This window comes from Scleropages formosus, chromosome 18, assembly GCF_900964775.1.
Source record: "Scleropages formosus chromosome 18, fSclFor1.1, whole genome shotgun sequence".
Taxonomy (NCBI): Eukaryota; Metazoa; Chordata; class Actinopteri; order Osteoglossiformes; family Osteoglossidae; genus Scleropages; species Scleropages formosus.
In genome coordinates this window covers 22,117,200-22,137,851 of record NC_041823.1, presented here as the reverse complement: position 1 = coordinate 22,137,851, position 20,652 = coordinate 22,117,200, and the positions used below count along the sequence as shown (strand labels likewise).

Here is a 20,652-nt window from a genome sequence, read left to right as displayed (position 1 = left end):
ACATTTGTTTCATTGATTAGACCTATGTCTTATTACAGTATTTAATGTATGACATTTACTAGAGAATTATACTGTGTAATTTTTTATACGCGTTTGCAACAAAAGTGAAGGAAATGAGAAGGCTTGGCTCTGTAACGGAGGAGAAGGGGAAATCCGACATACGTAAATTTCGACTTACGTAAGAGGTTGAAGAACGGTCTATTTGCCTAAGTCGAGGGATGTCTATCAGATAGTCAATTCTTTTTATTGCCAATTAGAAAGGTGATTTGACTTTGAAGCAGCTGTACTGAATCTGAACGTTATGTGAAAGTTCTGCAACAATCAAAATGTGATGGATAAAAGCAAATTTCAGCAGTTTCTTCTAGAAACTGTAAAGAACATAGTTCCAAAAGTTCCAGGCATACACTCAAACAAGAGGACATTTCTGTGTATTCCAGGGTTGGTGATTTAAAAAATTATTTTTTTTGCTCCCCATTTAAATGAGATTTTCTTTATTTGAATCTGGAGTGTTCTCCATAAAGCTAAATGTTTATTTTAACACCAATGCAAACAAAATATTTTCTTCCTGAAAGTGTTTAGCATTGTTACATTTTTAATTGTTAAAAGTGATGTCACTGATGCAGATTCCATGGCTTCTGTCAACCAGCTTCCTTCTACTGCTGCATGTGTCTTTACAACACATGGACTTGTCCAGTGTAAACTTAGGAACAGGCTTGGCACAGAAAATGCAGGAAAAGCATGTGTCTTTCTTCAAGGCCCAGAACAAAAACATTGAGCTGGGTGAGCCATGAGTAACCCATACTTCTGGTAAAACTGTTTGTAACTGTCCGTAAATAAAGAACTATAATGTCATCAGGTTTAGTTATCCTGGTGTACTTCTCATTTAATTCATAAACAAGTTATAAAATTAATAAATTAAATGACATTAAAGTACTTTGTGCTGATAGTTTCCTGTAATTTAAAGCTGTTTTCAAGAGCTTCTTGATATGCTACCATGCAAACCTTGAAAGATAAATATAGGGTGGAAGGGGGGGGGGGGGGGTCCAGCAAACTTGATTTAAATCAACATTTTTTAAAAAAAAAATATATATATATTTAAGTCATGATTTAAAACAGCCAGCCCTGGTGCAATCCAAAAACAGTAACAAGAAAAACAACCGGAGAATACAGAATAACATTTCCCCAAAATCTACAACAAACCACTTTTATCTTTCCTTCAGCATATCTTTTTAGACGTCTGCCTGAAAGAAAAAAAAAAAATCACCGACAAGAGAATAAACCAACACCCACCGTACACCTGCAAAGAGCACTTACATTAGCTTTGGCATCACCATACTTCTGGCAGAGGGAGCACTGACGTTCATCTTCCTTTGACCAGCCTGTGTCAAAGTCTGGCTTGAAGAGACGTCCTTTCTTTCCTGAATTGCAGAAGGAGAACAATACACCAATCACTAAAGCCAAAATCTTTGCAAACTGTTCTGCATATCCCTGAAATTTTAAACTCAATACAAAGAATAGGAGCTTCTCACGGAGCTGCTGGTAGCTGAACCAGATGGTGAACCTTCATAACTTACTGCTTACTAATCACTGGAAACCCCTCTCCATTACCTCTGAATTTTGACCTGAAGTCCCGTATGATTCTAGGGTAGTTGCTTGCTGGTTTGCTGGTAAGTGGTGTAGACAACTGGAGTCCCTCCTCCGTTTTGAATTCAGTCTCCCTGGAGTCACCATTCTGGAGCCCTGTGGTCACATACGCCTTGTGCTCTTCTCGCTCACGCCACTGGGCATATAGGTGCTCTGCTGATGGGGGCAGAACTGCATTGGGCAGCATTCCTCTGGGAGAGACAACAAGCTAGTCAAGACAAGGTAATTTGTGATGCACATTAAGAGTTTACTCAGGCTGGTAGCTTACACTTCACATTTTATTCATTCTTAAGTATGTGGACCACCTTGAAACTGCTAAGGTTTTCGCAAAAATTGACAGAGTACAGTTTCAGATGCGTTAACATAGAGACTGCATGGACTAAAGAGTCTTGCATTTACTGATTCTCAAGTAGCCTTCAGAAAATCCATAAAAAAAATAGAACTTGGTAATGCTTATGTATCATGAAAACTTGCAAATACACAAAAAACTGCTTTTGAAAGTAAAAAAAGGAGAAATATGGGAAACCAAGCATTTCACCATCTATCACCTCTTTTGACTACCCTGATTCAGCTTTTCTATAAAGTCTGTTAAAGGCAAAAAACAAAAGTATTATAAGTCAGAAAGCTCAGAAGTGAGGAGTTTTGGTAATGTTGACAGTAGTTAGGTTCTCATTCAGTTCTGCTTTTAAGAGGACTTACGCTGGAAATTCTTTTGACCGTGGATTCCATATGTTGGGGTCCTGGCCACTGAACCAACTGAAAACTTCTTCCAGAAGCTGCAGTTAGAGAGACAAGACCACCTACTATGTGACTTGCACAGGGCTGAGCAACTGGTTTTAAAACAACTTTAAAATCGTAAATCATCCTAAACTAAGTGCAGAACTGCAATGAAAGTATGTCACTAGCTATGCTGCTGTATATTATTTCAGTTCTAAAAATAATTTGAAGGAAGAAGCAGAATGCAACCTGTAAATATGAATTTGTGTTTCATTCTATGGCTCAGCTGAATACAAAATTCTGATAAAGTTGCAATGTCAAGATGCATTCTTAAAAGATGATGCATTTTACAATTGTACATTACTGAATTTCCTAGAGTAAATAAAAACAGTAATTCAGGATATTTGTAGTTACTAGGCTTGCAAGACATGGAATAAATCACATGATGAGGTAGATTATTCTGCAGTGAAATCGAGAAATTATGTACAGGCATTGCATCAACAACTTTCTTAAACATTTTAATGTACTGAAATAAGCGGGGTAACATGCAGCCAGCAGGTGAGTTGCTTAAATCCCTAATTTTATGTAACTAACCTGCTTGGTCTCCATTATCCATTACTTAATTTTAAATATTATTTCTACAAAATATCACGATAAGGAATAGCAAACTCAGTGTGTGTTTCAGCCATGGGGATGTGATGTGCGCGCTTACCTTTAAGTAGTAAGATCGAGCCAAGGCACTGGGCCTCTGGCCCTCTGGAAGACCCTCCTCCTCCTCCTCCTCCTCCTCCTCCTCCTCCTCAAGCTTCTTGCGAATAACCTGAACTACATCCTCATGGAATGATTTCTGACAGGTAGGAGGAAAGGGGTTGGAGAAAGAAGTGAAAGAAATGCTCTCTGGATGTGAAATGTTTTTGATGTGAAATAAAAAAGGTGAAACACATGATTGCAACTGCTGTAACTGGTGGGCAAATGAAGGAGGATACTCACCAGGCTAGCGTAAAGACCCCTGTCAAACTTTTTGCCCACAGTACGAAGATCACAAGCCGGATGGTCCCCAGCTCCACGGTCAACATCAACAGAAGCTGTGCACTGAAGAACAGAAAGATTACAGAATATAACACAGAACAAGAAATTTACTGCACTATAAACCATACTGAAGAGGAAATGTATCAGGCTGTATATAATACGACACACATGACAACAACGAGACAACCATGCCTCAGGATACAGTGAGAGCTACAGTGTAGTTGCACTTTTCCCCCTAAAGTGATGTTAAGTGAGTCCAGAAAGGCAAGAAATTTTGAATATGCCGTCTTTCATAACACTTATTTCCCAGTCACCGGGAGTAATTATTTGCACTGGGGAGAAAGAGGGAATTTTAAATGAAATCTGTGTAAGAACAAGAGAAGGGGAAGTGACGAGTTCAGTTTAATTCAAGCAAAGTATACAGGAATAACCACACAGAAGACATCAAGATTTTTTGAAAGCAGAAGGTGACCACATGGGTGTGTGCAGAGGGTGGGCAGCAGTGAACATAGGCGGCATGGCCTTGCTACATGCTCACCTCGCCACAATTGACCAAATGCTGAGTGAGAGTGGAAGTCAGCAGGCAGGCCAAGACCTTCTCCACACCAGCCTTGAGCTCAGCATGCAGCAGCTCCCTCCAGTCACTGGGATGGGTTTGGCTGCAGGGCTGGCACGAGTACACAACACTCTCCGGCAGCCTGGACAAGATCTCGTACAGGTCGTCTAAATAAGGTAGCAGAGAACAACCACAGGGGGCAGAATTAGCCAATAATCAGGTTGCAGAAAACAAACTAGTCCTTACAAAATGCAACTCAACCCCATAAATCCCTTCATAGCCCAAAAACTCTTAATACAAGAGAAATCAGTACAAATATTCTTAAAACGTGCAAGACCCTTAACGTTACTCCGATTTTCAATCCCTCTGACCTATAACAGAAAAACACAAATTCCAGAAAAAGGGTTATAGTAATATATGTATCTTAACACCACTGTGAAAGTGTTTAGCTTGTGTGCTCCTATGACTAACAGCTGACACATGAATAAATGCTCAGGTCTCTCAGCTCTCAATCACACTGGACAAGTAATGACTTTGACAACATGGTCATATGACACTATGTCAAAGTCATAAGTCATGTGATGCAAAGTTCCAGTTTGGCCAATACATCAAACTTTAACAGTTTCTCTACCTCAAATGTATTGGATTTCTGGAAGAAACAACATATGTGCAATGCACATTGATCTCGGACCAGTCTGAATGTACATTTTAACCAAAATACTCTGAACAAACGATGCACTGCCCAATGGAAACTGTTTAGATAACTGTATTAACCTGTGCTGAATATGGGGTCTGAATATGAGAGCTTCAGGTTAATGAAGTTACTATCCATCTTAAGTCTCTGCATGATGGTGAAAGTTGCTGTCCCCTGTCAAATGCCTCTTTTGCATCAAGGGATAATCAAAGCAGGTTCTTGTGTGGCGGTTTCAGTTATAAAAACTGAAATTCCTTCTTGTATCTCACAGGACGCACATCAGCAGTTCCACAGGTCTGGGAAAAAAAAATGCTGAAATGTGCAACCAAGACATGTGGAAGCAGAAATGGTCTGACGCAAGCTGAAAAATTTTTACTGCGGGTAAATGTGAGAAAGGATCACAACCAACAGATGTAAATGGTATAATTTTGGTACCCTATTAAAACCATTACAATTACAAAAATTTTCACCTGTCTACAAAGCCCAGAGAACAAGAGCAGAAGGGTGGGGGGCACTGAAATTAAAACCAGATGCGTTTAAACATTTAGGCTCTCACAACTACCAGCTAACAAAGCACTGCTTTTTAGTCTTTTTGTTTTTATCTTTGCTATGCTACTGAAAGAGTATTTTCAACAGCCTGACTAGACTGAAGAATTCCCAAGGTAATATTAGGAAGTTCTGTAAAACAAAGTCAACTCACATCTAACACGTTTTGTTGATTACACAATTTCGGAATAAATGCGCCCTGCATTTGACAAAAGTGTTTCAATAGCCACAAATTTCTCAAAACTACGGGAATCCAAATGTTTCCAAATATGCATGAGTCCAGCCCTTACAGCAGCTGTTGTGCAGGAAAATTGACTGACGAAGACCCTCCTCTCCTTACTCTTCAAAACTCCTCCAGCAGCACTCCTCCCTCATACCCATCACATCATGTTTACAGGGTCCGATTGTCAACTTAATCGCATTTTACATTATTGATGCCATTTCTTTTTTCAATAGTGAAAACCAGATTCTTAATGGAAATAAAACCATCTTGGACAAATAGAAATGATGAGAGAATGGCATTTGCTGAACTTCAGTTTCTCTTCTATTCTTAACATTAGTACTGGACTGTATTACTTATTGCATTTAGTCAGGTCTATTAACATTTGGACAGTGACAATTTGATCCTTTTAGCTGTGTATATTCCCATTGATATTTTACATTTTTTAGTACATCGGGGTGAACAGGAACAGGAGATTATTCAACCATGACTTCCCGTTTCATGGGAGTAGAAATATGAGGTAAAACATAGGCGAAATTCCCTTAGTCATTCATCACAATGGGTAAGAAAGAACAAAGAATATAGCTGTGATGTGCGGCAAAAGGCTGTTGATCTTCAGAAAATGGGAAGTGGCTATAAGAAAATAGCAAAAGCATTGAAAATGCCCATTTCCACCATCAGAGCAATGATTGAGAAGTTCCAGTCAACTGGAAATGTTACAAATCAACCTGGAAAAGGACGTGTGTCTATATTCTCAACACACTGTGAAGAGAATGATTCGAGTAGCCAAAAAATCTCCAAGAATCATAACTGGAGAATTGCAGAAGTTAGTTGCATCTTGGGGTCAGAAAGTTTCCAAAAGTACAATCTGACATCACCTACATCACCACAAGCTGTTTGAAAGGCTTCAAGAAAAAAAGCCTCTACTCCAAAAACAAACTGAAGCATCTTCAGTTTGCCAGACACTACTGGAACTTCAAATGGGATCTGGTTCTAGGGTCAGATGAAACCAAAATAGAGCTTTTTGGCAATAAACATTTGGCACACACAGAGAGGTAGCCATATGGGAAAGTACCTCATGTCCAGTTAAATATGGTGGTGGTTCTTTAATGTTTTGGGGCTGTTTTTCTGCCAGAGGACCTGGACGTTTTGTTAGGATACATGGCATCATGGACTCTATCAAATATCAACAGATATTCAATGAAAACCTGTCTGCCTCTGCCAGAAAGCTTAAAACGGGCTGTGGTTGGATCTTCCAGCAGAACATACATCAAAATCAACACAAAAATGGTTTACTGACCACAAAATCAAGGCCCTACCATGGCCATCATAGGCCCCTGACCTGAACCCCATAGAAAACCTGTGGGGTGAACTGAAGAGGAGAGTCCACCACCGTAGACCTCGAAATCTGAAGGATTCTGTATGGAGGAATGGTCTCAGATCCCTTCCATGTATTCTCCAACCTCATCAGGCATTACAGGAAAAGACTCAGAGCTGTTATCTTGGCAAAGGGAGGTAGCACAAAGTTTTGACTAAAAGGGTGCCAATAATTGTGCCACACATATTTAACAATGATTTTTTTTTTTGTTGGATAAACCTGTGTTGCGCTTGCAATTGTTTGATATCCATGAAAGAGTATTTTTGTGAGAATTTTTTGTTACAAAAGATCAAAACGTTAAACAATGAAAAATTTTTCACAGCCTTCTTTGCTCATATTTACCAAGGGTGCCAATGTTATGCCAATGCTAACTGTACCATGGCGCTGTGAATGGCCGCCTCGGTGTGGAGCTCCACAGCTGTTTTACTGTTTTTGTTAGTTTGTCTTGTCTTTAGTTATATTCCTACAATCAGTTTTAACAGGGAAGAACTGCTGAACATTCGGCAGTACACACCACCCAATATTTCACCGGTTTTCGATTATTCTGACGTTTTGCTGGACATTGTAGTTGGAGGTGCAGCGGCGCTGCTCAAGCGCTCCAAGACACGCGAGCGTGGAAAGCGAGCCGGCACACTAATCAAGCTCCAAAAGCACGGCTTCAGGACCGCGCTGCCTAGTATCCATCTGGTGAATCTCCGCTCCCTACCCAACAAAATGGACAAACTTCTTCTCCTGTCCCAGAAAAATAACGGCTTCTTAAACTCTGCTGCTCTGTGTTTCACGGAAACTTGGCTGAACGAAGCCATTCCGGACAGCGCACTACATCTGCTGGGCTTCCAGCTGTTCGGAGCGGATCGCAACGCACAATCAGCGGGGAAATCACGTGGCGGTGGGACATGCTTCTACATAAACGAAAGGTGGTGTACAGATGCAACAGCGTTGAAGAAGATGTGCTGTCCTGATCTAGAAGCGCTCTTCATCAACTGTAAGCCTTTCTACTCGTCGTGGGAGTTTTCCTCGTTCATTCTCGTGTTTACATTCCACCGCAAGCACGTGAACGCAGCGCTGCAACAGCTGGCCGATCAGATCACACACACAGAGCAACAACACCCAGACTCTGTTATAATCATTCTCGGGGACTTTAATAAAACAAATCTCTCCCGTGAACTGCCAAAATACAGACAGCACGTTATATGTCCTACCAGAGACAGTAACATACTGGACCAGTGTTACACCACAATAAAGGATGCATATCACTCTTTCCCACAGGCAGCTTTGGGGCTCTCTGATCACTGTCGGGTTCATCTTATACCGACCTACAGGCAGAAACTGAAATCAGCTAAACCTGTAATAAGGACTGTTAAAAGATGGACTGAGGAAGCAGAGCCTGCTTCGAGTGCACTGATTGGAGTGTTTTTGAGGCTGCTGCCACGGATCTGGATGAGCTCACAGACTCTGTAACATCATATGTCGGTTTCTGTGAGGATATGTGCATCCCTACCAAGACTTATTTAACATATGACAAACCGTGGTTCACTGCAAAACTCAGACAGCTTCGTCAGGCCAAAGACGACGCCTACAAGAATGGGGACAGAATCCTGTATGAACAGGCCAAAAACACACTGGCAAAGGAGCTCAGAGCAGCTAAGAGAAACTACTTTGAAAAGCTGAAGAAACAGTTTTCAGCCAACGGCCCTGCATCAGTGTGGAAAGGCCTGAAAGACATCACCAATTACAAGACACCATCCCCCAGCACCACGTCAACTCAACAACTGGCTGACGATTTGAATGAGTTTTATTGCAGGTTTGAAAAACCCTGTCTCACACCCCACACCCATTCTGACCCTCTCTCCACGCATCGATTAACACCTCCAGTAACCCCCACCTTCCCCCCTCCTGCACATTTGATCTGTGAAGAAGAGATGTGTCGGGTCTTCCGCAAACAGAAGACAAGGAAAGCACCAGGCCCAGACGGTGTCTCACCAGCCTGCCTAAAAACCTGTGCTGACCAGCTGGCCCCTATCTTCACAAAGATCTTCAACAGAACACTGGAGCTGTGCGAAGTTCCTTCCTGCTTCAAACGCTCCACCATCATCCTCATTCCGAAGAAACCCAAAATCACAGGACTTAATGACTACATACCTGTTGCCCTAAAGTCTGTGGTCATGAAGTCATTTGAAAGACTGGTGTGTATCATTATGTCTTACTCACATTCCCATGGATTTGTATAAAACATACCTGTACATACATATAATGTCTGGTGACTATTTTTTGTATATTGTGTACTTTATATTTTTATATATTTTTTATCCTTTATTCACATATTCTATCTTCTCATCTGTATCTTGTCACTGTCATTCTGTCTGTGCTGTGGAAGTTTCTGTCACCATGACAAATTCCTTGTATGTGTGAACATACTTGGCAATAAAGCTCGTTCTGATTCTGATTCTGATGTTAGTGGAGGGCATTGTAGATGCAGACGCATGACTCTAAAGTACAGTTTGTTTCTTTCCACCATATGAATCAACGTATATCACACGAGTAGCTGCATAAAGGTTTATCGACAATTCATAATCACTTTCCTAATATATTTTTTTAAAACATTTGTATATCATTACACGAGTAGCTTCGTGAAGGTTTATCTGTTGTTCAATAGTTATGATCTCAAAGTTATAGTGCAGGAACATTTACACCTTACAAGAACTTAAGAGATTACGGACAAAGTAAGTCCAAACGAGGTGAGTTTTAAGACCCTTTTTAAATGTGGACAGAGATTCTGCAGTTCTGAGCGAGAGGGGGACGTCGTTCCACCACATCAGACCCAGAATTGAGAAACTTTGTGCTTTTGGACCTGTGTGGGATCACCAAGCGGGCAGAGATAGAGCAGTGCAGCAGTCTGATTGGGGTATAGTGGATGATCAAGTCTTGTAGATACCTGGGAGCAGATCCACTGATGCTTTTGTAGGCCATAACCAGAGCCTGGAATTTGATCCAAGCAACAGGAAGCCAGTGTAGAGAGATGAGGGGAGATACGTGGAAATGCTTTGGTAAGTCAAACAACTCGTGCAGCAGTGTTTTGCATCAGCTGTAGAGGTTTGATGGCAGTAACTGGAAGCCCAAACAGGAGAGAATTGCAGTAGTCCCGATGGGATGTCACCATGGCCTGGACAAGTAGTTGCAAAGATTCTGTTGTTAAATGACGACGGATCCTGTAGATGTTACGCAGAATGTATCTGCAGGTCCGAGTTGTGGCTTCAATGTGGAGTTCCAAACTAAAACCATTTTTAAACACACCCCCACAATTTTAAGGGCTCAAAAGCAATTGGACAAACTAACAATCATGAATTGTAATTTTTAATACTTGGTTGCAAATCTTTTGCATTCAATGACTGCCTGAAGTCTGGAAACCATGGACATCCCCAGACACCAGGTTTCTTCCCTGATGATGCTCTACCAGGCCTTCACGGCAATAGTCTTCAGTTCCTGCGTCTTCTTGGGGCATTTTGCCTTCAGCAAGTGAAATGTATGTTAAACTGGATTCAGGTCAGGTGACTGTCTTGGCCATTGCAGAAAGTTGTACTTCTTTGTCTTAAAGTCTTGGGTTGCTTTTGCAGTATGCTTTGGACCATTGTTCATCTGCACTGTGAAGCACCGCCCAACAAGTTTTGAAACATTTTGTTGAATCTGAGTAGATAATACAGCCATATCCACTTGAGAATCCATCCTGCTGCTTTTGTTAGCAGTCACATCATCAACAGATATAAGGGAGTCAGTTCCACTGCGAGCCAAACACACCCACGCCATAACACCTCCTCCACCATGCTTTAAAGATCAGGTGGTATGCTTCAGCTTACAAGCAGTTCCTTCCCTTCCCACCATTCAGGCACAAGTTGATCTTTGTCTCATCTGCCCATAGGATGTTGTTCCAGAACTGTACAGGCTCTTTAAGAAGTTTTTTTTTTGCAAACTAACTTGGTCTTCCCATTTTTGAAGCTTACGAATGGTTTACGTACAGTATTGTGGTAACGCCTCTGGTGAGAGGAACTTGCCTCCTGGAGGGTTTCAACTGGCCAGCTGTTGTGAAGAAATTTTTCTATTACCCACTCGTTATCAGTGGTCTCCCGGACCTTTTGGTGTTCCTCATCTTTCCAGTATTTTCAGAACATTCTTTTTAAGAATTTTCCAAATAGCTGACTTGACCACAGTTAATGTTTTCACCATGTCTCTGGTGGGTTTGTTTTGATTTTGAAATGCCGCAACTGAAATCAACTCTACACTTTTTATCTGCTTACTTGTACATGAAGTAATTAAGGAATTACACAGACCAGGCCACTGAAAAGCTGAACAGGTAATTGTCCAAATACTTTTGGTCTCTCAAAAAAGGAGGACAACATATAACAAGTGCTGTAATTGTTACATTGTTCGACCAATTTGGATGTAAATACCCTCAACTTGATTCTTTCATTTCAAATCCATTCTAGTTGTCTATCAATGGTATTTTCTTTACTTTTCCACTGACACTAAGTAAATTAGGCACATATGGGGTTCTTTATGTGTTCATGGAACACAGCTATGGGTCTAGCCATTACCCCTACAAGGGAAAACCATTTGTTCAAATGACGCGGCTTCTTCTGGAATGCAATTCTAATAGAAATTAAGTGTTGAGCACAGCATCACCTCACTCTGGTTTTAGAGAATTCTTTCATAGAGAAAAACTGAAAATAAGCTTTCTCCTTGCTTTCAGAATGCACTGTACATATAAACACATGCAGTTAACTCTGTGTACACAATCTATCACACAGCAACAGCCTAGAATCAAAACCAGACACTGAAAATGTATAGGGTAAGTACCTTGCTCAGAATGAAGGAAGTGCTACAGCAGAAAGTGTGACTGAAACCCAAGCTCATCAATTGCAAGGCTGTGCCTATAACCACTATCAGTTGTCAGATAACTATTATTTCAGCAAAAGTATTCCTCGAAAATAACCTAATACAGATTTAAAAAAAAAAAAAAAACGAAAAACAAAAAAAACATTTTAACACTACACAGGGTGATATTTTGCATTGAAACAAGTACAGGGCTTGTGGATGCGGGCTGGAGAAGCTTGCATTAGTTCATGCTTTTCTCTGAAGTGATGTACAATCACTACTATGTAGTATTTAAGTGAGACCTTTGTCCAGTGTGACTTACAATGTTAGATACGCTAAAGTCCCTACTATCATTCACCCAAACTTACAGCAGAGCAGTGAAAAACACATACACAAATAAAAATGCACTGTGGTGAATTTAGTCACCACACAACCTGAAATGCATGTCTTTGCACTGTGGGAGGAAGCCAGAGCAGATTAAGAAATAACATAGAAACCCAGAGTCCAGGCGCTACACCAGTGTTATCGGCTGCAGCACCGTAGAGCCAGACCCAGAACACAACAGGAATGTTGTGAGTTTTACGGAAAAAATGGCCAAGATAACAAAGATTATCTCTAAACAAAGATGGAAAAACTGCAAACACGGCATGTTTTCCATATGGAAATCTTACTAAAGCACTAGTCAACAGATTAAATTGAGGGGAAAATATAGCAATTTCCAGATGTGCCGGGAAGCTGGCTAGACACTGGACTTATGAGCCCGGACTGAAATATCCAGCATTTCAAAGAGGGATTTCATGTGATTAAAACCTTCCTGATTAAAAATGGGGTGTGAGAATCGGCTGTATAAATGGATAAATTATAAATGAACTTGTTTTGGACTACTTTGACCATAGGACTGTATAACTGCATCAAAAAATTATCAAGGCAGACAGAAATACATATTCTACTTTTTCACAGTGAGTATGATGAGGTGAAAGGTGTGCAGTTGAGAGCACTTGCTGTCACTCACCTGACAGGTCTTCACACTTTGCATGGACCCAGTGGTTGCATGTCGCGCACTGCATCATCTGACTGTCATAGTCGTTGTCCTCATAGCACTTGTGGCAGATAGGGCAGTAGTTACCTGCAGAAAAGCAATGTGTTCGTCACAACGCATTTAGCAGTTTACAGAAGCAAGCATTTGCTGATGTTAAACAGACAAAACTGAAAACAAAATCAATTGCTATAGCTCTGAAATAAGGAGTTTTGACATCTATTCAGTAATTACAAAGGTTACAGCTGACAAAATTATCACAGCATTAGTGACAATTAACACAAACTACTTATTGCTTTTGCTTTCATAAGAAGGTGAGGTTTAGAGGGGTCAAACTTTTTTTTTATGCTTAAAGGATTTTTTTATATTTGAGATGTTGGTTATAAACAGCATTTGGGGAAAACAAACTGCATCAGGCTGTTTTCATTTTTGAGGGGAGTATCTGATTAAGAAACACTGCTATAGAAGCAGGCTACTGCTGTTCTGATTACGATAATCAGTGATCCTGCATGCCACTAACTGCCATGACATTGTTGATTTTGTCACCAACATAATTTAACTTCTAAGGGTATAGGACTGTTTCACTTACTTGAAATGTTCTCCTACATAGCCTCTTTTCCTGCTGCTAGCATTAGCAGTTTGCTTAACATTTACAGTAGATGATGGGACATGAAAAGGCAGCAGTAAGTTTACATAATGTTCATTCCATAAACTGCCTGAGACAGGCTTTTAAATGGTTGTGTGGTCCAGCAAATGTGCTACTATCACCAGATAATGAAGCCAATGCTAATGTCAGCAAGCAACATCACCTAATAAGGAAACCTATACAGGTGTTCCAGCAGGAATTTTGAAGAGTCTTGGCTCTTACCCTGGTCGTAGAGTTTGGAACAGTCAGGACAAAGGCCCCTTTCATGATTCCATTCCGTGTCCCAGCTCTTTCCTGGGGTGACGCCACAGCTCTTACAACGGATACAAGTCATGCATACCTACAACCAAAACAAACAAGTTTGGAATTGGAATGACAGTCCAGAATGTGGTTAGGGTACAACACAAACTCTAAAACAGATTAGAATTTGGATTCGGAGAGTCTCATACTTACCCAGGACTTCTTGTTACAGGATTTCTTATTGGGTTTAGGGTAGTTGGGTCCCAGGCAAGATGGGTGATAGCAATTCTGACATCTCTCACACTCCAACAGGGGCTTCAAAAAGAAACAGACCACACTACTGTTAAACATAAATTAAAAAAGTGACACACAGGCAGATTTACAAAAAGTTTCCTCATAAATGCCAAGGATCAGACTGGTGTGCCCAACTGCATGGTACCTTGGAGTGTTTGTTTCTCCGGCCACACACGTGACAAAATTTGCAGCGGCGACAGCACCAGTTCTCCTTGTTCTCTTCCAGGGGACGTTCCCCAGGTTCCAAGCAAAACTGATGAAATGGCTCACAGCAAACCTGACAGTAGAGCATCTGGAAAGAGAAGAACATGGTTTTCTCTGCTTTCAATATGATGAACCTGCATTTACATTTATTCATTTACCTGAAACTTCTCTCCAAAGCAACTTAGTGTTAAGTTACCTACAATTATTTACCATTTATGCAGCTGGGTAATTTTACTGGAGCTATTTAGGGTGATTACTACAGCAGGAGGTGAGATCTTAACCTGTGACCTTTGCATCCAAAAGCAGCTGCTCTAACCACTGCACTACCAGCTGTGCCAGCTATTTATTCATTTTCTTCCCAAAAACAAATTACTTAAATTGGAAACAGTAAGTAAACAGTGCAGATTTACATTTCCTGACTACATTCTTCATAGGCTGCCTTTCGAGACGACTTGTGATTATTACCTCATGGTGCCCTTTGCTAGCGCAGAGGAGGCAAACATAAGGAGGGACCACTGGAATTGATGTCAGGATACTGAGGCCACCCATTAACCACACATTTTGAAGACTACAATCCTCCTATGGTGGGGGTAGAGGAACAGACAGGAAATGAAAACATGAGAAACTGGCCAAGTACAATTACTCTGAAGCCAACTATCAGGAGGTCACATGAGGAAACTAGAACAGGCTATAAACAAGGATGAAAACCCAGTGACACCCAGTGGTGATGTTAGTTAATACAGGTGAGGAGGGAAGGAAAAAAAAAAAAAAAAACCCTACGAATCACTAAATAACATGCTTTCTTCAACCGCTTGACCTGGTCAGGGTCACAGTAGTCAGGAGCCTATCCTAAAAACACTGGGTAAGGAGGATAAGAAAACGCCACACAAAGTAAGCCGGTTTCAAACCTACATCCAGCTACCTTAGGTGTAGCGAAGCAGCAGCGCTACGTGCAGTGCCATCATGCTGGCATGCTTCCAAATCGTAACAAATATTGAACGCGTGCGTATATACGCATGCTCTGGACCACACTTGACTCCCCACAGAACACCAGCACGTACTTTGAAGTCCACACGGATCTTGTGAGAGGGCTGCGATGGCTCCTTCTCCCTTTGGGCAAAGCCATTGGCAAGCGCAGCCAGGACACTTGGTGGTGTCTGCTCCAAAGGGCTCTGGAAAGGCAGGAGACAGGATGGATAAAAGTAAGCACCATCCAACACTCTCTCCTCAAGCCTGTCCTTCTCCACTTCACCACCTCCCTCTGCCTGCTTCTGGCTTTCCCTGAGCAGAATCAGTGAGCCAAATAGGCTCTGGGGCCAGAGGTGAGTCCTCAGTAAGTGGGCTCTCCTGCTCTGACCCCATGTCCTCCTGCTCAGAGTGCACTGGTGAAGGCACTATCCACTGAAGCAGCCATTGTGCCTGAAGGTTACCCTTTAGGGCCATGTTCATGTCCTCATGGTTGCTTGTTGCCTCCTGGTCATCATTGCTCTGCTGTGCGTGTGAAGGGTGGGACTGCTGACGCCACAGCAAAAAAGCATCGGCGTTACACCATGACCGAGGAGAGCAATAAAGCACTAGACCTAAGCAATGGGACAGCCACTCCCACCACCACTACCAGAGCATGATGGTGAAAAAGCAGCAAGAGAAAAAGGGTGGAAGATATGTTCCTTTCCTGGAGGTTTATTATCCACCTATGAGACCCACAGTTAGTGCTCATTCACCCAATGATGGGTTTTCATTAACTGAAACAACACCTGAGGAATAAAAATGGAAACTCCTCTACTCATGACAAATACTCACGACAGGTTTTGGTTTAAGAGGTGACAGACTGCACCTCATTTTAATAAAGCAGCCCATTCTTGCTGAAGGAAATAAAGAAATGTTAGAAACACCACAGGAGCTGGACGGCTCAATCACTCCACCCAGTGGTTACCTTTTCAGTTTTGCGCCGACATGGTGGCCCTCTATTTGGAACTGCCTTGCGACTTCTAAATCCATCCTCCGAGGTGTCACCCAACCACTCGTCATCCGCTGCAAAGTCTTAAGGACAGGGTTCATGCTATGTTAAGAACATCCCAGGGGCGTTTGAAAACTCTCGCAGACAAAGGATTAAAGCCCCTTTTATGCATTCGTAAATTGTCGCTTCCGTGACCCTTAGTTAGCTGATACTGTTACCCATGTCAGCTTAAAAAGTTCAATTTGTACGCTAGGCTGCATACAATTATTTACTTATCCATTTATATAAGTGCCATGCTGCACCGTGTTAGAGCTATGAGAACAATCCATACATCCATGACATCAACATACAAGGGACAGTTTAAATTCCCCAATTCACCTGAAGTAAGTGTTTTTGTACTACCTTGATTGCGATGGCTGAGCGACCTTCTCCTTGGGGATGCAGAGTTTGGGGTCTCCACCATATCTAGGTCTGAGTCGTAGTCCAGAAGGTCACAGTAGGAGCGCGGCTTTACACAGCGCCGTGGCTGTTTACGTAATGACGGACTCTGGCCATCAGCGAGCACTGTTGGTGACGACCTACCCCCCTCGGTAGCATCCCCTTCATCGTTGCTGGAGTTGCATGCACTGAATGATGAGCGTCTCCGCTTCGCCTGACCTGAAGACAACGTAAATTCCGTGCATTACACTCAGCCTTGGGAATACGTACAACTTAAAACGCATAAACAACGTTCAAGTTCACCGCAATTTAGACTATAGTGCCACCTAGTGGATGTATATTGAAGTGCAGGCAGACATACCCTTTAAAAGCTTCTCACCCAGACGCAATGCCTTTCTCTCCTCAATCTGATCACACCTCTTGTACCTTGAACAGAGAGAAAAATGTCTGTATAAATTACGGGACATCTGTGCAACACCAATTAAAAAAATAAAAAAAAAAAAAATCATCCTTTTACATTCCATTGAAATTGACCTGTTTGCAACACTTACACACAACACTGGCGCTTTGTGTTGGGCCCACCAAATTTGGGCTTGTCCAGACAGTTCATGCATTTGCCACAGTCCTCTTCATGGAGGCATCCCTTGCACCTCCCACACCTTCGAGACCTCAAACCAAAAGAACTGAAGGTGCTCCTGTGCCGGCCACCTGTAGCCCCGTACAATTTCCGAGTCTTGGACATCTTCTGGTCTTGTGGAGTGGGACTCTCTGGCTCAGAAGGTGACACATCTGAAAAAATTAACAGCTGGTGCATGAGTTATTCCCCACAACAGCAATGCCTTGAATTTTGCCTCTTCCAGGAACGATGGCGATTTCTAAAATGGCATCCTTGAGCATATGGATTTACATTTATTTAACAGATACTTTCTCCAAAGCGACTTCCAATGAACTCTATGTAGTGTTATCAGCGCACACCGTAATCACCAAGGTAACTTACACTGGTAGATACACTACTTACGATGGGTCAGTCATCCATACATCAGTGGAACACACTCTCTCTCTGTCACTCACACACTATGGGGGAACCTGAACAGCATGTCTTTGGACTGTAAGAGGAAACCAGAGCACCCAGAGGAAACCCCTGCAGACACGGGGAGAATATGCAAACTCCACACAGACTGAGCGGGGATAGAATCCATTGTCCTCTTGCACCAACCAGGCATTCCGAGACAACAGCGCTACTCGCTGTGCCACCGTGCTGCCAATTTCTCCAGAGAATCTACCAGCTGTATTAATAAGCAAAACTAAGTTTCGATAACTAACCACAATTTAGATAGTGCCTTTGTTCAATGCCACTTACACTGTTAGGTTTGTACACTAAGCTACTGACAATTATTCACAGATTATACAGCTCGGTAATTTGTAAAAAATAATTCAGGGTAAATACTTTGCTGAAAGGTTGTACATCAGAAGCAGGGATTCATACTCAGGGCCTCTGACTGAAAGGCATTGGGTCTAACCTCTATACTTTTTTAACCCCAAACCACATACAAAACACTGCTTCACATTGCTTTGTAAAGGCATTTCGTAATTAGCATTACAACAGCTTGTAGCCTTACCTTGCGCCATGGGCGACGGAGGAATTTTCTCTCTCTCATGAAGAGGTAGGGCACTAAGCCTGGGCACATCGTCGGGAACCATGGCACGTGGCTGTCCCAGCACGACAGCGGCATCTCTGCACACGTGCTTTATTCGTGGGCCTCCGAACTGCTGCTCCTAGGGGCAGTAGAGAAAGGGAAGAAGAGAAAGCAGTTAAAGCAGCTCAAATGGGCCAAGACAACAGGCAGTCTCAAAGATGAAAACAGCTTTCAAACAATATAGAAGTAATAAGTGTGAACTCAGCAGACTAACACTTAGTTGGGAGGATACACACACTCCAAAACAGAGAAGTGAGAAATGGTGAAGTTGATTCTACTTTAGCTGATACAACCATATAATGTAAACAGCATAAGAGTAACAAAAACTGACCTCTTCAAATAACTGCATTTTTCCCCAAAGTAAAGCGGTGCCATGGGGAAAATATAACGGACACATTAGAAACATAGAAATATGGTCTTTGCAATAAAATTTGCTAGATTAAGATCAAAATGTTTAGGAATCTATAAGTCATATCCCAGAAAGTACATTTAGGCCCAGTGTTGGGTCATGCTTGGTTATACCTGCAGCACCTCATTCTTGTCTTGGGGGGGAATATCAAGCTGCTCCTTTCGTTTCTTCTTTCTTCTGTTCTTTGCTGACATTAAACCCCCATCCCGGGATCCCACGTTCAGAGAAGCAGACAGCAGCTGTGTAAAATGTCAACAGCAAGTTTTTGTACTTTTGAAGAAACAACTAGTTGAGGCTCCACACCTGCTATAACATACATCCAAGGAGACTGTAACTAAAACTGCTTCAGCCACATTTGACAGGTAAAGATGCGGAAATGTGTCAACTTCTGAACTTTGACTTTGTTTTTATATAGGGCAAGGTTAAGCAACTAAACTACAAAACAATACTGGCAACTTCGAAATATATAAGAATAGTGATTATTGAACACTACATGCAGAAATTGAGGTGACAGTTGCACCGAGTGGCAATGAGCTTCTTTGCGTCCTGCTACACCCTCCATCACCTCATTTCAATCATCATCTGACATCACTCCACTCCTTCCTTCTCTTATATATAAATATGTTTGCCTGGTCATTCACTTGTGGTGAATTGGCAATACTAAATGCTGAATGAGTGTGTGTGTGTCTGTGCTTTGCTGCAATGGACTGGCATCTTGTCCAGGGTATACTCCCCAGCCTCGTGCCCAGGAATTCCAGGATAGGCTCCAGACAACCGTGACCCTGACTAGAGCAAGCGGTCACTGAAATGAAGTAGCCTTGTTTATGACTGTACTTACTTGTGTTTGCCAACTTACGTGTGTATGTATATACGAATCTTGTATATAAATTTCCCTCTGTAATTAATAAAGTTTATTTCATTCAATTGTTACTTAACAGAATCGCTAAAGAAAAAACAGTTCATGTTTTCGCCTAGCTATGTAGACCTTCCCATTAACACATTACTTAACAGGTTTTTCAAATATGTTACGAGCCAGGTTTTCAGAAACATGTTTTTCTACACTAGATACCAGAAGTACGCTATTAGACTGAGTAACTGTTCACCCTTCCCAAACGGAGGAAATCTTGACATGGAGTTAATCAACAGAACACAGGCACTCCCCAGTCTCAAGCGAGAAGACAAATTACAAGTGCACCCTGGTTCTGTTTACATATTGTATTTATAACATAACAAGATGTAAATTTTTTAAAATTAAAGCTTCTATTCTTATTATGAATCGGACACCTTTGCCCTAGGTAACAGACAGGGTCTGATGATATCCCGCGTTTCATACAGTGTCACTAAACAAGTAGCTTTTATTCTAATCTTAATTGCACTAAAATTGCAAAGACTTTGAATTGTGTAGCCATAGCAAATGAAATCACATATCCTGCAGATATTCTCTAGTTCCTGTCAGTTCACACTATCAGTTGCTATGGGCATGGAGTTAGAAATGTTGTCACATGATGGTTACCCTGGCCAGTAGGCCATGTTGCTTAAGCAGCCTATAGTTTACAGTTTTAATTGCCCAAATTGAACAGCTGTCACCGCAAGGTGCTTGCATAGGTGAAGTACCTGGGAGGACTTGAGCTGTTTCTGCTGGTCAATTTTGATAAGCTGAACTTTTGCTCTCTTCAGAAGATGGAACATCCTTCTATTGGCACCAGTGAGACGGATTCGGTGAGAGTTGCCCTTCTCCTCGACAACCACGCGGTCACTTTCGGCACTTTGGTCGAGCTCTGCAACAGCATCTGGTTTATCATCTTCCTGGTTCGGTGTATCTTCCACTTCTTGAGAAGTTGCTATGAGACACAATATGATATTTAAGAGCTGATTCTAAATAAGGAAAAGGGAGCATATTAACAGAAGTTAAGAGAAGCATCATTTGCAGGAGTAGCCTGGAATTTCAGCCTTCAGCAAGTTATTACTTTTCTACATCAAACTGTACCAATGAGTGAACAATGCAAGTCTAGCATGTTCTGTGCAAGTCAATATTGCCAGTATTCTAAAGACTTTGAAGCAAAATAAAAGAGACAATT

At 41.7% G+C, this 20,652-nt stretch overlaps 1 protein-coding gene across 3 annotated transcripts in view; it reads right to left on the bottom strand.

Moving 5' to 3' along the window:
• Window positions 1-20,652, bottom strand: part of kmt2bb (lysine (K)-specific methyltransferase 2Bb) — a 49,497-nt gene that overhangs the window by 18,168 nt on the left and 10,677 nt on the right. For 2 of the 3 annotated variants that reach the window (XM_018745528.2, XM_018745530.2), the window contains exons 4-23: window positions 20,189-20,415; window positions 18,688-18,813; window positions 18,497-18,508; window positions 18,088-18,244; window positions 17,020-17,257; window positions 16,830-16,894; window positions 16,433-16,687; window positions 16,007-16,113; window positions 15,135-15,245; window positions 14,539-14,652; window positions 14,015-14,161; window positions 13,789-13,890; window positions 13,558-13,675; window positions 12,666-12,779; window positions 3,929-4,113; window positions 3,352-3,453; window positions 3,074-3,208; window positions 2,344-2,420; window positions 1,609-1,835; window positions 1,315-1,418 (exon numbers count right to left, since the gene is read on the bottom strand). In XM_018745528.2, coding sequence (XP_018601044.2) covers window positions 1,315-1,418; window positions 1,609-1,835; window positions 2,344-2,420; window positions 3,074-3,208; window positions 3,352-3,453; window positions 3,929-4,113; window positions 12,666-12,779; window positions 13,558-13,675; window positions 13,789-13,890; window positions 14,015-14,161; window positions 14,539-14,652; window positions 15,135-15,245; window positions 16,007-16,113; window positions 16,433-16,687; window positions 16,830-16,894; window positions 17,020-17,257; window positions 18,088-18,244; window positions 18,497-18,508; window positions 18,688-18,813; window positions 20,189-20,415 — 2,723 coding nt within the window. The remainder of the gene's footprint in view (window positions 1-1,314; window positions 1,419-1,608; window positions 1,836-2,343; window positions 2,421-3,073; window positions 3,209-3,351; window positions 3,454-3,928; window positions 4,114-12,665; window positions 12,780-13,557; window positions 13,676-13,788; window positions 13,891-14,014; window positions 14,162-14,538; window positions 14,653-15,134; window positions 15,246-16,006; window positions 16,114-16,432; window positions 16,688-16,829; window positions 16,895-17,019; window positions 17,258-18,087; window positions 18,245-18,496; window positions 18,509-18,687; window positions 18,814-20,188; window positions 20,416-20,652) is intronic. The other variant, XM_018745529.2, reaches the window with a different exon arrangement.